Raw genomic sequence first — 14,379 nt, 5'->3', positions numbered from 1 at the left:
GCAGCGGAACTACATTTCCCCACGCACGAGGGGAGTCCGGGAAGTGACGTTCCCGAATGCGCACACTCCAAAACACGCTACATAGCGCAACATGCCGGATTCGAACCTTTACTCGCGTGTAAATCCCTCTTTCCGCGACGTGTAGCGCTCGACATGCTTTTATTTAAGAGATGTAGCTGCTCCTGACGTTAGCTTACAGAGTTCCGCCGTTGTAGTTTGGGCAATCACGTTCTAATAGGTGGCGAGTTAGCATTATGCTAACTAGCTGAAGCCATCTGGAGTTAATACAGTTTAATTACATGATACGATGCTGCCCGAGTTACTGCAAGGCGTCGACGCTGGAGGGCTCATCATCATACAAGGTAAACACTGTTTGTTAGTGCAGAATTCTGGCTTTATGAGCATGTAACTGTCATGTATGTGAATGGACGTGGTGGCGTGAGGTAAAGTGATATATCCTCTCTGCTGGCATGGTCAGATTGTGCTGGTTACTCGGGTCGACGCCTCCTGCAGAGCTTCATCAGTGCTGCATTGAACAGGTATTTAAAGAGATGATGGGGACAGTTTGAGTGTTTAGTGCATGTCAATGTGTCCAAGTTAAATGTGTCACTAACTTGTGTTGTGGTTTGTAGGGATGAAACCGTCCATGTCATCGGCTTTGAGGTCAGTGAAGAGGAGCTGACAGGTGGATTAAAAGGATCATCCACTCAGAGGTAAAGAGAACGAGTCATGGAAGGATTAGTCGATCAACAGACAATTAATACTTAAGTAATAATCATTTTAAGTAAGAAGTGAAGAGACGTCACTTATTCCGCTTCATAAACTTCAAGCAAAATGTCACTGGTTCCAGCGCCTCCAATTTGCTTCTTTCCTCATTTATATATTTTAAAGGGAATTCCTCATGTTTTTTTAACTGTTCATCAAACAAAAACAAAAGTTTGAATCCTAAACACTTGTCAAGACTACAAATGATCAAAACATATTATTTTGCAGCCCCTGCACAGTCTATGTAACTTATAAACAAACTTATCTTTAATCATCTGTTTCTGCAGGCTACACTTTCACGATGCCTTCACCGACCCCCTCGGCTGGACCGATCATCCGGCTTTCACAGTGCGCCAGTTCAATCTGGACGAGGTTACACATCTGGTCAAGCAAACGTCACTCCCGAAGGCGCCGACCTTGGTAATCGATTCTCTTTCGTGGATTTTGAGGCACGTCAGTCCCGCTGCTGTTTGTAAGACTCTTCAGCAACTTAGAAAAGGTGATGGATTAATCTGGTAACTGTTTGTAGAATCAATGTAATGCCCCGATTTTATGTAGTTATCTTTACAGAAGGAAGGTGTGACACACGGCATCCAGAGTGACTCTTAGCTTTATATTTTAGGCACAAAACAACAACAACAAGCTTTTCTAATTGTACCATATTATTGTCGAACTTGGAAGATAGATTTTGAGTAAAGAGGAACTGTAATACCTTGCAGTAATTTTACACATCCCTCTCCCTTTTGTTTTCATTAGGGGGAGCTGTGAGAGCTGTCATTGGTCTGCTCCATACTGATATGCATCAGAGAGGCACCGTGGGAAGTCTTTGCCATTTGGCTACATCGGTCATCACTGTGGCCCCTGGAATGAAGGGAGATGAAGCGGTGGCGAAGATAACAAAGCGCTCAAAATCTGGAAAGGTTATGCTAGATGTAAGTGGTGTTTCTTTTGGGATGACTGTTTTGTGTTTAGACACTGTTAAAGAAATGATGTTATTTGTCCCCAGGAGGAGATTTTCCACATCAGAGAGGATCTTGCAGTCATAGTACAGAGCAAAGCCAGCCATACTGGACACAAGCAGCCAGATCCTTCGGAAAAGGAGGTGCGATCTAACGTGTTTATTCTATCTGCTCAATAAATGAATAAAGGCTTGAGACCTGGCAGGACTGAAAAGTTATTTTTATGTGTTTATCTAGACGGATCCAACAGCCAACTTGACCTTCAACCTTCGCTTGTCCGACACAGAGCGAGAAGCCAAGAAGAAACTCGCACTGCCCTTTGTCTTCAGCAAAGAGAAGTGAGAAAGTTTTCCATTATCTCATGGTTTATTTAAAACATTTCTTTCCCCAAAAAATATCTAAAAGAACTGCATGCTCCTCTAAATCTTTAGGAAAACAGCTCTGCTCCACTCAGTCCCGGGGTCAGGACGGATTTTGTACGAGCCTGATGCAAATGACGACTTTGACCAGGAGGACCCAGATGATGATCTTGATGTGTAGTGTTGGGCCATAAAACCTGATGAAGGACCAGAAGATCCATGTTTTACTTACTCTTATCAAGACACAGAGTTGTTTTCTGCAGTGCAGTTTTAAAGCCTTACAATCACCTCATGGAGCTTAGAAGATATAATTTAATGCCTCAAATTTCTGTATAATCTGTATTATTTTTACAATTTGTTTGTTAAAATTATTAATTGCCTTAATTTTATTTTTTTCAAATGAATAAAAATGATATTGCTTTATAACATATTGCTTGTTGTAAACATTTATTGAACTATATGTGCAGTGTTGTGCTCATTTCACATCCATGTTATCACAATTATTAGATGAGAAATAACTTAATTAAATCCCAGTAATGGAGATTCAATCTGACACAGCAGCACAAGGGAATGTAGTTAACATCAAAGAAAGACATTTCCACAAACCACTACTGTTCATACATAAGTTGACAACTTTAACATTTGTCAACTGTTGAAACATGTTTTTCACACGTTGATGATGAACACTCCAGGGCCACTTGTTCCAAATTGTTATTTACATGGAGAGGATTGTTAATTATTCTCCTAACAGTCAGAAGTAATTAACTGGCTGATTTCCTGCATTAAATGGCAGCTCCTGTGCCTGCTCACAGCTTTAAAAACTATAACTGCTTAATATTATAACACACATGTCTATATCTATGAGGTCTATGAAAGTGTTCACTCATACCTAGTGTTTTTTTCATGCTATATAGTTTTAAAACTATGAAATAAGGGGGATAATGAGCTTTACTGACACAAATTAAGACGTCTATGGAGTAAATCTGGATGTAAACACATGAATGTTACAGCAGAAATCACACTGAAGTGTAGCAGAGCTGCTGGAGAGGTTTCACATTGTGGATTCAACTTTTAAAAAGTATAAATAACAGTTGTCAAGTAGTTGTTTCAGCCTTTGAGCTCGTCCACGTCTGTTTATTTTCCTTCCACGTGGACGTGCTGCGCGCAACCGGCGAACTCCTCGCGGAAGTGACGGCAAGGCGGCGATGGCGGCTCGCAGTTTCATTCCGGATCTCCACTGGACTACAAACTGATTTTAACCGGCCCGGCCACACTTTGGGGAACTTTGGCGAGGCTGCCTCTCCTCGGACGCCGCACAGAGTGAAGTCGCACGGAGCCGGTGCTCGACAGCGAGCGGCCCCGCAGCTCTTTTTGGGGTATTTTTTGTCCCGAGGTTCAAGGTGGTCACCCCGTCGAGCTAGCGGTAGCTCGGCGGCAACTAGCTAAGCGTTGGTGCACAAGCTAGCTCCGGTGCTAGCTCGTCAACTAGCTGCGTGCTAAGGTCCACACAGCAGCGGCGGCAGCGGCTTCTTTCCCCCCTGCCCACGTTCGTATTTCCCCGGGACGATGCCAATGAGCTGCCTTTAAGGCGAAGTGGGCCACAAGCGCGCGGAGGGAGGGAACGCACACGTTTCGCTTGGCCTCTGCTTAATCTGAATCGCTCGTTTTTTTTTTTGTGGCTGTCTCTGGCTGAAGACGGGGTCTGACTCACTAGCAGGCGGGTTTCCTCTGCAGCTCGACCCCCGGGCAACTCGGGGGCCAAACAACCTCGCTGTCCACCGAGGATTTGAAGTTTGACTGACTGTGGGGGTCCGCGCCTGCTCGCCGCCATGCTGAAGACCCGGCAGTGTTTACTCGGCATCCGCACCTTTCTCGGCGTCACGTCGAGGATATGGGGCTTCATCATGTACATCCTCAGGAAGCACCTCCGGACGGTGAGAAGGGGCCCGGGAGGTTCTCGTGTCTGTGTGTGTGGGGGGGGCGACAAGTGGGTAAAGTCATAGCCAACGTTGCCATGTTTCCCAACATTATAATTGCACTTCACATCTGTCTAGAACAATCTTCAGATAGTTCACCCACAGCTGGATGACATGTGCTTTTATGATCAATGTGCCACCATCATGAGGATCTGGGCCCAAGTATCCATGATGGTCTATGGATGATCATCTGCAGTTCAAATGTTTCTAGATGAATGGAAACAATGTGCAAAGAGCCTATTACACCTTGTTATAGATGCATTGGCGGCACATGAGATACACACAGGGTGTTTAACTGCATTTAACTAGTTTAATTCACGAGTAAACTATCCGTCCTTTTCAAAGCTCCAGAGCCAATCTTCAATAGTTTATATATTGCAAGATCTTATCTCACATGTTATTGTCTCATCAACCCCCAAGATATGTCTTATCAGTTATTTAAAACAGAAAACAAGCAAATCCTCACATTTCTTTAAGATACAGCTGCAGCACATCAAACCATGCAGTAATGCAAACATCAAAATAGTTGCAGATGAACCATTGATGGACCAATCAGAGCCTTTAACTCTTAAATGATGGGTCATGAAGTTTGTTTTATATGATGAGACAGAAGTGATTGAATGGCTCGTCCAGTGCAAAGTCGAAACTTCCCGCGTCCAATCGCTGAATTCGACGGAGCTGCCAGCCCCAGCCTGCAGGTCACCTTCACTTGCTCACAAGCGCCTCCACAATAAACCTGGCATTTAAGGTGACAGAAGTGTAGCTTGGACACACACGCAGGTGTCCTGCAGTCCCTAATAGACACGCATATGTGGTGTAATATGAGTGGACTTTGACTCCGTATCAAGCCAACAAAGCTGGGAGGAGCGCCTCCTGTGTTGCAATCATCTCTCTGTCCGAGTGTCTGTCCGCCGTTTTTTGTGTGGCAGTAACACTTGCGGGTTGTCAACAGGCCCTGAGAGTGAGACGTCCAGTCCATGTTATTGCTGAATTGAGAGGGATTATGTCAGCACACAGAGCGCACTGTTCTCTTTCTCTCCCTCTGTTTCTCTCGTTCACACTCACAGTTTAGCTCTGTTTACGATCTGTGATGCACTGGAACAATGTCCCGAATCCGGCCGGCGCTTTATGTCAGCAGCATCATAATGAAGCTGGTCCTATAGATAGCAATCAAGTAAACCGAGACAGATGATATCAGCATTTCGTGGCTGTGCAATCTAAACCAATGGTGTTAATATAAAGTCTCTGCGGTCTACCTCAGGTTATTTCTACAGCTTTTATGGCCTCACCAACTTCTGACCCTAACAAGTGTTCTGTTAGCGTACACCACACTTCACAATGTGGCCTGATCCAAAAAATTGGATCAATAAAAGCTCTATTGGATTATGAACATTCGGAGAAGGTTCATAATCCCATGCACGCTGCTATGTGTAAACAGATGACGGGAAAAGGTTGTTTATTAATCGTACGGACAACAATGTTGCGTAATGGTTCTGCTTCTTATCCTTTATGGTACAGTGACAGCGTGTGGCTGAGTGCAGAGCTCGTGCTGAAACAATCAGCTTATCAACCAGTTGGCCCACTAGTTCAACAAGTTTCATAATCAGATCATTATTAATGTTTCTGGAGCCAAATCAGTAATCAAGAAAAGACAAATTAATCTAATCACGTATATCTAGTTTATAGTTAATTTATAGAAATGTATGGAGTGCAACAGCCAGTAATTCTGACTCCAGGATCAGGGTCCAGATGGACGCTCTTGGACGTGCAGAGATCCGAGCCGAGGGTGGGGTCCCCCTGTGGTGCCCAGCAGCTGCCACCACCGGTAGACTTCCCCAAGCTTACCCTGCCAGGCAGCAGTGGGAGGGGAGGCATGGAGGGAGGCCCCCTGTCCCACACTTAGGTACCAAGCAGCACAGATCTCAGTCAAAGTCACCCTGCAAGTCTTCCTTTCCGTGTGTGTGCCCCACCATGCTCCACTGACACCCACTGACAGCTGGGGGGATAAAAATAGCCCCGTGAAGAAAAGTGCAGAGCCCCTGGGCCAGAGCGGCACTGAAAAGGTTCTTGTCTGTAGTCAGCGTGACCCGAACCGAGCAAGGAAGTTGCAGAGGAGAAAGGACACGGGATGGGAGACGTGCTCATTTCAGGGTGTTGTCCTCTGCTATATTTCCGATGGCCCGCTAAAGACGAGCACTGGTGCCAGGAGATGTCTTGTCTTAAAAGGCCGAAATATAAGTTCCAGGACTTCAGTACTTAAAGGTTTTAAAGCCTTCATGGAGACATTAGCCTAATATCTGGTTCAAATCATCCAAAGCTCAGTTAAGTTTCACTCACGGTGCTTTTTCCAATCAGATTGATGGATTGCAGCAGTTACAATGACATAAAACCACTTCACTTTAATGCCTTGACGGATTTGTCCTCTGAGTAATATCACACAAGTGACTGTTGCCCTGGAAATGGGGACAGACACTCTTACTGCAGTAGGAAATTAGCAGATTGGATGTTGCACTTAACCTGCCCTCAGAAATGAAGTTCATATATTCATCTGTCAATGATGCATGTGTGTAATTATCCTTGTCTATTGTTTGTGATCTATCAAGGACTTTCTGACTGTTGTATTTGTCTTGTTCACTTGCAGATAATCCAGTATCAGACGGTCCGATACGACACTTTGCCTCTGTCGCCAATCTCCAGAAACAGACTCAGTGAGTACACGACTATCTCTCTGCTGCTCTTGTCAAAGACTTCAAAGAAATATAACAGTACTGCAAAGATATAACAGACGCTCTTCTGTCTCAATGCATGTTTTTATCATTAGTGGGGTTTTTGTGATATGCAATAATATGGAGTGGAGACACCACCACAAGTTATTTGTAATGTGGAAATTTAAGTACAGGTTCAACCGGTTTGTCGAGGAAGAGGCGATTGCTCTGAAAAGAGAAGTTATCAGCATCAGTGTGACTCGCCCTCTGGGAACTTTCCTCCCCTCACAGTTAATGTGCACCACCAGCTCAGTCAGACTATGACACACATTCTCCCTATGACAAACTTATACATGTCGTGTCCTCGGGTTATCCTCTAGCTGTTTAATATTTATTTAGGTGGATCACATGATAAAATGTAAACCACAGTTAGCCTTTATTTTCTCATTTGTTTCAGTAAACCTGATTGTCTGCTTGGGTCAGTTTTTTACTGGCATACCAACATTCTTGCATTATTAACACACAGACTCTTAAAACAGTCTAATTTAGCAGTGGACTGTAAGACATTTAGTTGTGGAAATCTTGTCCCCAAAACAACTTTTATGTAAGTTTGTGAATGATGATCAGATAAGGTCAGAACCCACTTAAGATTATGTCACATTGATGAAAAACAACTGTTGATTTCTGCCCTGATTCTTATAGCGACAAGATTTGTGTCTGGCGTAGACGTGGAGAGGAAGTCTAAATGTTGAGCATCAAACTTAAACTCTAGCATGGACTGATGTGAATGAGATTCCCATATGTCTGCAGAGGGCTAATTTAAAAGCAAACCCTTGACTTTGAAGGAGGATTCAGTTCCACTTCACTCGCCTCCTCAACTCTCCTCAGTGACCTCATCTGTAAACACTGGTCCAGTCTCCACTGAATTAGTGATTTCTTGACTTTCACGCAGGCAGATTGTGTTTCTGATGGTGAACAGAGTTAGAGAAACTATCAACAGCACTTCGGGACGGGGATGTTTTCCTGGTCCTTATAAGGAAAAATGGTTATATAAAGGGATGCATCCTTGTGTCAAAATAAAGTTTGAGACAGTAAGAGATAACTAATCTGATAACTGACCTGCTGTGTGTATCAGGAGTTTTTACAATACAAAGGTTAATATAAGTAGACATAAACTTTTCTCTCTAAGCTCACTTCTACTTCTAACCTGCTTCGTATCTGCATCTATGTTCACTGAACAACATGAAAGAACTAAGTGTCTTTGTTGTGTGCTAAACTCCAGATGCAGTAAAGAGGAAGATTCTGGTTCTGGACCTGGACGAGACTCTGATCCACTCTCACCACGACGGGGTCCTCAGACCCACAGTGAGACCTGGCACGCCGCCAGACTTTATCCTTAAAGTAAGAGCTTTACCTTCTACATATGTTTGAACTCAAATCATACAAGTTTAAACACTGGCTCTGTCTAAGTGAACTGGATTCTTCTGTTTCCTTTCCAGGTCGTCATTGATAAGCACCCAGTCAGATTCTTTGTACATAAAAGGCCACATGTTGACTTCTTTTTAGAAGTGGTGAGTACGAGTCAGTGATCAGTGTCACGGTGTGTTTGAATCCCTAATGTTGAACATGGCAGTGAACAGTAAAGCTCACTGAAAAAATGAAACCTCCCTGCTTGAGTCCGTACCAGGTCACATTTGATCCTGTCTGTCATCTTTGCCATCACCCTCCATTGTACTTCACTCGCTCAGTTCCCCATATTTGTTTTGGATAATGATCCTTTGAGACTTAGTAAGCACTGACTGTACTTTGTGTACTTATACTATTGTGTGCACTATACTGTGTGTGTGTGTGTGTGTACACAGGTGAGCCAGTGGTATGAGCTGGTGGTTTTCACAGCCAGTATGGAGATCTATGGCTCAGCAGTGGCAGACAAACTTGACAACAACAGGAACGTCCTGAAACGCAGATACTACAGACAGGTACCACTCAAAACTGTATTTATAACATGTTACTAGAGCTGCTACTGACTCTTTGAAATGTATCTCTTCTTTTGAATGATGTCATTAACTCACATTTTGTGTCTTCTACCAGCATTGTACATTGGATCTAGGTAGTTATATTAAAGACCTGTCTGTAGTACATGACGACCTGTCCAGTATTGTTATCCTGGACAACTCGCCTGGTGCTTATCGTAGCCATCCAGGTAAGGATTGAAGCGATTTCTTCACTTTCTGTTTGTCCAGTTAATTACAAGGGTGTAAAATGTTATCGAGTCCCTTTTTGGGTGACGTCAGAAAGTGAAAGTGAAAGAGTCAGACATGAACTCCAGAAAATGTCTGTGAAGAATGCAGCAGGAGATTTTGCGGCTCAGACGTGTTCACATGAGCGCGCAGGAGGCAGGACATGACGTGTACATTCCAGGTGCATTGGCCCTAATCACCAAAAGTCTTTCCAAATTGACAACACGCTCACTTGCTGTGTATTTTCTGGAAATGATTGCATTTGCTTTCTCACATACAGCCCATCCAGAAATGATCAGGATAATGTCTAGACTAAAGTGCATGTCTGAAAGCAGCGACATCTACAGGGTCATAATAGAAGCTGCTGGTCATACCAGAGCAGATGAGACCGTAGCAGTACAACCCCTGAGTGTTTCTTATCAAGTGTATGATTAAGTTCCTTTAAGATTGAACTTTTGTTTGCAAGACGATTAATGTGTTGTATCAACAGCTACCCATTCTTATTTAACAGGGTCAGTGATGTAGTTGGAATAGTGTTAAGGTTGAAGTTTATTTTCAGCTGTGTATGTTTATCTTTAACAAACAAAATAAACCAAGGCCTTGTCCTATCAGCATCAACCGATCTTGTGATGAGCCGGCAACAGGAAAAATGACTGAAGTGTTTCTACTGCTTACGAGCCTTGTGGTGTAAATGCTGTAACACTGTCCTCACAGCTCCTCTTAACACTCTGGCCTCTTTTTAACAGAGCAGCATACAAATCAAATCCATGTCCTTTTCTCTGACACGACTGACTGGCTGTCTTCTGCCCTCCAGACAATGCAATACCCATCAAGTCCTGGTTCAGCGACCCTAGTGACACAGCACTTCTTAACTTGCTGCCTATGCTGGATGCACTAAGGTAAAAGGCCTAATGGAAGCTAACAGACATCTAACACCTCAGTGAATATACACTTGCTTGTGCTCTTTCCGTGAGTGGAGACGATTGACAGTGATTCTGGAAATAGTTAGCTTAGCTTAGCATAAAGACTGACAGCAGGAGGAAGGATCTTGCGAGCTACATTTTGTGCAAACTTAAATACACACTATGAGCGTCTCTAATGTATATTTTATATTGATAAAAATGCACAAACCAAAACCTGTACAGATACACAAAAACGTACAACACATTACTATCAAAATAACATCCCCGATGTTGGTCACCCATAAGTGGTAAGAGCAGCAATAACCAGCTCTACTGCTCTTATGCTAACACTTCTAATTTGTTTTATGCATACACACACAGACTTACACAGAAATGTCAAAGCAGCATTTTCTAGTTTTATAGGGAGTTGTGTAATGATTTCTTGATTAACAGCAGCCAGGTGCACGCAGCATCACTAACTTTTATTGTGTTATTGAGGTTGCCAGCTTTGTGTAGAAATAAGCACATTTTGTGCGATGTAGATCCGTTCCTTCAGTGACTAAGATGGTAACAGTTCAAAGTAGCTAAGTGGTCTTCTGTTCTCTTTCCTCCAGGTTCACCGCTGATGTGCGCTCCGTCCTTAGTCGAAACCTCCACCAGCACCGACTCTGGTGATTGGCTGCATCAAGAGGGGCGGGGACTTGTTGACCAGCCTCCTCCTCTCTGCCGGCTCTCTTCCTGCCCTCCGTTCCCACGCAGACGACCCGCCAGCCCTCTCTGAGCCCGCTCAGACGTGTCCTGAGGAGATGGGGGCTGGGGTGAGCGCCTAACACGGGATGAACAGTGCAGGATCACCAGAGCCCAGAAACTACTGGGGAGGGAGGGAGAGCCAGCTTCTTTTGTTTTTCTTCTTTTTCTTGATTCTTTATTTGTATTTTTTTTCCAAAACGAAAAAGGAGCCTTTCTGCCTTATTGCTCCTGATACTGACTGTGTGCGTATGGAGGTGAGCTTGTGTACGTGAGTCAGAGAACGCTTGCCGAGATCATTAGTCCTTTTTAAACTTTTTTGAAGATCGGGAGGCGGGGAGAGGGATCAGCAAAGAAACTAAGACGATTCTACAATATTAATTCTCTTTCCTCGCCATCATCACCAGACGTCGCGCTTCTGCAAACATCTCATCAATTTACTGTTTTAATCCTCTCGGAGCAGGCGAGGTAGGAAAATAGGAAAAAAACGTCCGTTTTTAGATCAAACCTAATACCCCCCCCCCCCCCCCCCCAACGGGGATTCATTGATTCCTGAGGTACATATTTCTTTTTCTTACAGAACATAAACTATCTTACATGGAGTAACTGATGAACTTTTGCTTGGAACATAAACATCCACAGGCATTTTTCTGGCCAAACAGCCAAGTAGTCTGAGGTCTCTCAGCCGTAACCATCACTGTTTCCACAAAGCTCCTCAGTGAGAGACTCGACTGAAACGTTGTGAGAAGAAAAGAATGGCTTGTAACGATATGTGGACTGCCGTGCCGCCTTTCCATATCTGAATGTTTCTCTGGTACCATAATATACGATGATAATAAGACTTCTCTGTACAATGACACATTTCGCCCATCCCCTTATACCATTCGATGCCATCCTGATTTCAGCTAATAGGAATTGCACTTAATTTTTTTTTTCCCTTCTGTTTTTGTTGCAGTTGGTTTTGTATTTGATTCAAATTTCGCAGCCTTTCGTCCCCGTTTCAGTTTTTACCCACTCCCCCTCAATGTATGGGTTTGACTATTAGACCCTCTGTCTTTAATTGCCTTCTGAACAATGTCAGTCTTGTTAAGGCTCACAGTGGCTTCTTATTGGCTCTGTCTCCAGGTCTGTGTTACTAATAAAACACTTGTCAGTATCGGCCACTTCTTATCCAGCTTGTTTTTTTATTTCTTTACTTTTGAGACGTAACATTTCGCAGCTTTGAAACTCACCTAACTTCACCGAGGAGATGAATCCAGTTTGTGTGCGGGACAACCCCTCTGCTAACAACCTGCTGCCGCCATGTGGTGTAACAGGGAAGTGCATGGGTCCACTCAGTATTACACTGCTCTTCCTGAAGGAATGTGTTTACTGCACAGGCGAAGGCATCTGACCTCAGTCGCCGCTATTTGAAATCATTCAGACTTGTATCATGTCTGATGTGACACGGCAGCACCAGTGCAGATGTTGGTAGCGTGTCATTTTTTACATGTATATGTTGATATTTATACCCTTTTGTAGTAAATGTCACATTTTCAGTACATCTGTGCAACTTAAGTTATTCATGTTTATTCCCAGGCGACATATTTCTAGTTTTTATATCAGCTCGGAGATAAATTGATCAATTTGCAATGTGTTCATTATATTTAACTGCGTTTGCGATTATTTATTTTTATCCAGTTCTCAATAATAGCGTACAGGTAAGTTTCAGAGCTTGGATATGTGATTGTATATCTTCTCAACATTGAAATGACTTATTCTACTGTACATATAGCTAATTACTATGGTGGGTTAAGATGCTGGTATAAAGACACCTCGACCTCCTTCTGACCTCATGACAAGTCATACATAATTAATCAAGACTCACAGTAACAATATAAGAGAACGTCCTCCTGGCTGCTGTAGGAATGAGACCGAGTCTTTTCTCGGTCGTGGAAAGAGTCGGGCAGGTTGTCGGTTAAAGACGCTGCTTGAATTTAGATTTTGAGCAGCTCGTCTGGCTGGGAGAGGAGGGACAAGCATCACTGGAGAATGTTTGGGTTGCTATAGAAAAAAAATGTAGACTCGTATGACTTGAAAAAGGAACTACTTAGATTATGATGAGGCTGGATTGAGCCATGAAGGTGACTTTGCAGTTTAGGATCATTTTTAAAGATTTGGGGGCGGATGAGGTCGATGTTACTTTTGTAGAAGAAATCATTTGACGCAGGAGAAGAAGGGCTCAGGTCTCCTCAGATGCAGCAAAGGAAACCATTGTATTTTATATTCCATCAAAAATGAATATCTGCCATTCACTCAGGCTTCACTGTGCAGCTTGCCTGTGAACCTGAAGCTGCTCTCACTGCCTGTTTTATACAGTTTCCTGTCCAGGAGTGACTCAGCACTTTACATGCTGCACTAAAGCAGAGTACAACCCACAATCTAAAGTCTCTGACATGGAGGCGATAAGATCTGTCTGTATTTGAACACAAAGATTCATGTGGTCAGACTCAGTCTTTGGTTAGAACTTGGGGGAGTTAGGCAGAGCTGTCACATGAGCAGAGTGAGTCAGAGCAGATTGTGCAACACGCAGTTGAGCAACTTTTTCCGGAAGTGGATTCAGGAAAAGGGCACATGGAAGAAAACTGGAGAGAGTTGAGTTTGAGTAACGGATTTGGTCAGTTATCATTGGTTCATCCCTAAAACAACATTCTAGTTATTTCTGAAGCAGGATTAAAAATTGCTGTAGGAGTACAAAGAAATCGAGAGCCTTCAAGAAAATAGACCCACCCTTGATCAAATGTGTGTTACCTTTACCAAGGGAGTTATTTAGTCATTTCTTTATTTACATACATTTTTCCTTAATTTCCATAGGGAATAAATCTGGATCTTAATTTAAAAAAGGAAAATAAGGGGAGTGATCTCTATGAGTAAGTGTAATTTTGATCAGCTTGACTGAATTTAAGGGGTCTTATGGGCCTTGATGGAGGTACCGGCTCTCCTGAGTGTTCATCCTTTAAAACCACAACTTTCACTCAGGAGCAATAACCGGTCTTTCAAGCTTTAAATAATAATGACAATGTTTTATTTCTTGTAAGAATTCTCTATAGCAACCGATATAAAAACATTTTATCTCGATATAACTTTTGGCCATGTCGCCCAGCCCTACTTTAACCTCCAAACGAAAGACGGAACTTTAAAGTTAAAAATAAATAACTTCAGTAGGTAACCATTCTTATTCAATTCCAGAATTTACCTTTATTAAAAACTGCTTTAAAAGTGCACAATATAATTGTTGGGGACCTCAACTTCTGGAACCCCACGGTTATTATGTGTATTTTACATCAGCTCATTTCTTCCTACATGGGCCCCCACTAGAATAAAATATATGGAATCACACTCTACTTTAAATGAACCCTTTTTTATTCCCACTTCCTCTGGGATGTCTGTTAAATACAGAGCAGGGATGAAGCTGGAAATGATTCCTGTGAATTATACGAACAAATGAGTGACGATCACTCCCTGTGTTTAGGAGGATTTATAAACAACCAGAGGCTGTGACGGTCCCATCGTGTAGCAGACTGTGATTACAGTCAGATTCCAGTTGAAGAAGCTGGATTTCCAGTTAAAACATCACATGTTGCGGGGGTTTCCTCTGTGCAGGCTGCAAACTGCTGGGCCTCGGTCAGATGACAAGGACAGATGCCGCCTCACCACCCTGCCTAGCGTCTCAATGCGCGGTGGATC

General features: G+C 43.2%; 2 protein-coding genes across 2 annotated transcripts; both read left to right on the top strand.

Annotated features, from left to right (window-relative positions):
- Window positions 1-22: 22 nt before the first annotated feature.
- On the top strand, window positions 23-2,513 carry elp5 (elongator acetyltransferase complex subunit 5). The gene is made up of 8 exons (XM_053416163.1): window positions 23-362; window positions 479-539; window positions 633-713; window positions 1,053-1,264; window positions 1,522-1,697; window positions 1,772-1,867; window positions 1,962-2,062; window positions 2,156-2,513. Exons 1-8 carry the CDS (start codon window positions 308-310, stop codon window positions 2,262-2,264), a joined length of 891 nt encoding a protein of 296 aa, XP_053272138.1. The 5' UTR covers window positions 23-307; the 3' UTR covers window positions 2,265-2,513.
- Window positions 2,514-3,277: 764 nt separating this feature from the next.
- Window positions 3,278-11,816, top strand: ctdnep1a (CTD nuclear envelope phosphatase 1a). Its single transcript, XM_053416561.1, has 8 exons — window positions 3,278-4,017; window positions 6,701-6,767; window positions 8,047-8,165; window positions 8,264-8,335; window positions 8,627-8,743; window positions 8,856-8,967; window positions 9,819-9,903; window positions 10,521-11,816. The coding sequence occupies exons 1-8, from the start codon at window positions 3,913-3,915 to the stop codon at window positions 10,579-10,581; spliced, it is 738 nt and encodes a 245-aa protein (XP_053272536.1). The 5' UTR covers window positions 3,278-3,912; the 3' UTR covers window positions 10,582-11,816.
- Window positions 11,817-14,379: the final 2,563 nt, after the last annotated feature.

This window comes from Pleuronectes platessa, chromosome 23 (assembly GCF_947347685.1).
Source record: "Pleuronectes platessa chromosome 23, fPlePla1.1, whole genome shotgun sequence".
NCBI lineage: Eukaryota > Metazoa > Chordata > Actinopteri > Pleuronectiformes > Pleuronectidae > Pleuronectes > Pleuronectes platessa.
Note: the sequence above shows the minus strand (reverse complement) of the source record. Positions and strands in the feature narration are given on the sequence as shown.

Excerpts from the sequence above, each read along its gene's own strand:
- ctdnep1a (XM_053416561.1), top strand. The coding sequence starts at position 3,913 with ATGCTGAAGACCCGGCAGTGTTTACTCGGCATCCGCACCTTTCTCGGC. Across the intron at positions 6,768-8,046 it reads AATCTCCAGAAACAGACTCA|ATGCAGTAAAGAGGAAGATT; the intron begins GTGAGTACACGA and ends GCTAAACTCCAG. Across the intron at positions 8,968-9,818 it reads TGCTTATCGTAGCCATCCAG|ACAATGCAATACCCATCAAG; the intron begins GTAAGGATTGAA and ends TCTGCCCTCCAG.
- elp5 (XM_053416163.1), top strand. The coding sequence starts at position 308 with ATGCTGCCCGAGTTACTGCAAGGCGTCGACGCTGGAGGGCTCATCATC. Across the intron at positions 1,698-1,771 it reads CTGGAAAGGTTATGCTAGAT|GAGGAGATTTTCCACATCAG; the intron begins GTAAGTGGTGTT and ends ATTTGTCCCCAG. Across the intron at positions 2,063-2,155 it reads TTTGTCTTCAGCAAAGAGAA|GAAAACAGCTCTGCTCCACT; the intron begins GTGAGAAAGTTT and ends CTAAATCTTTAG.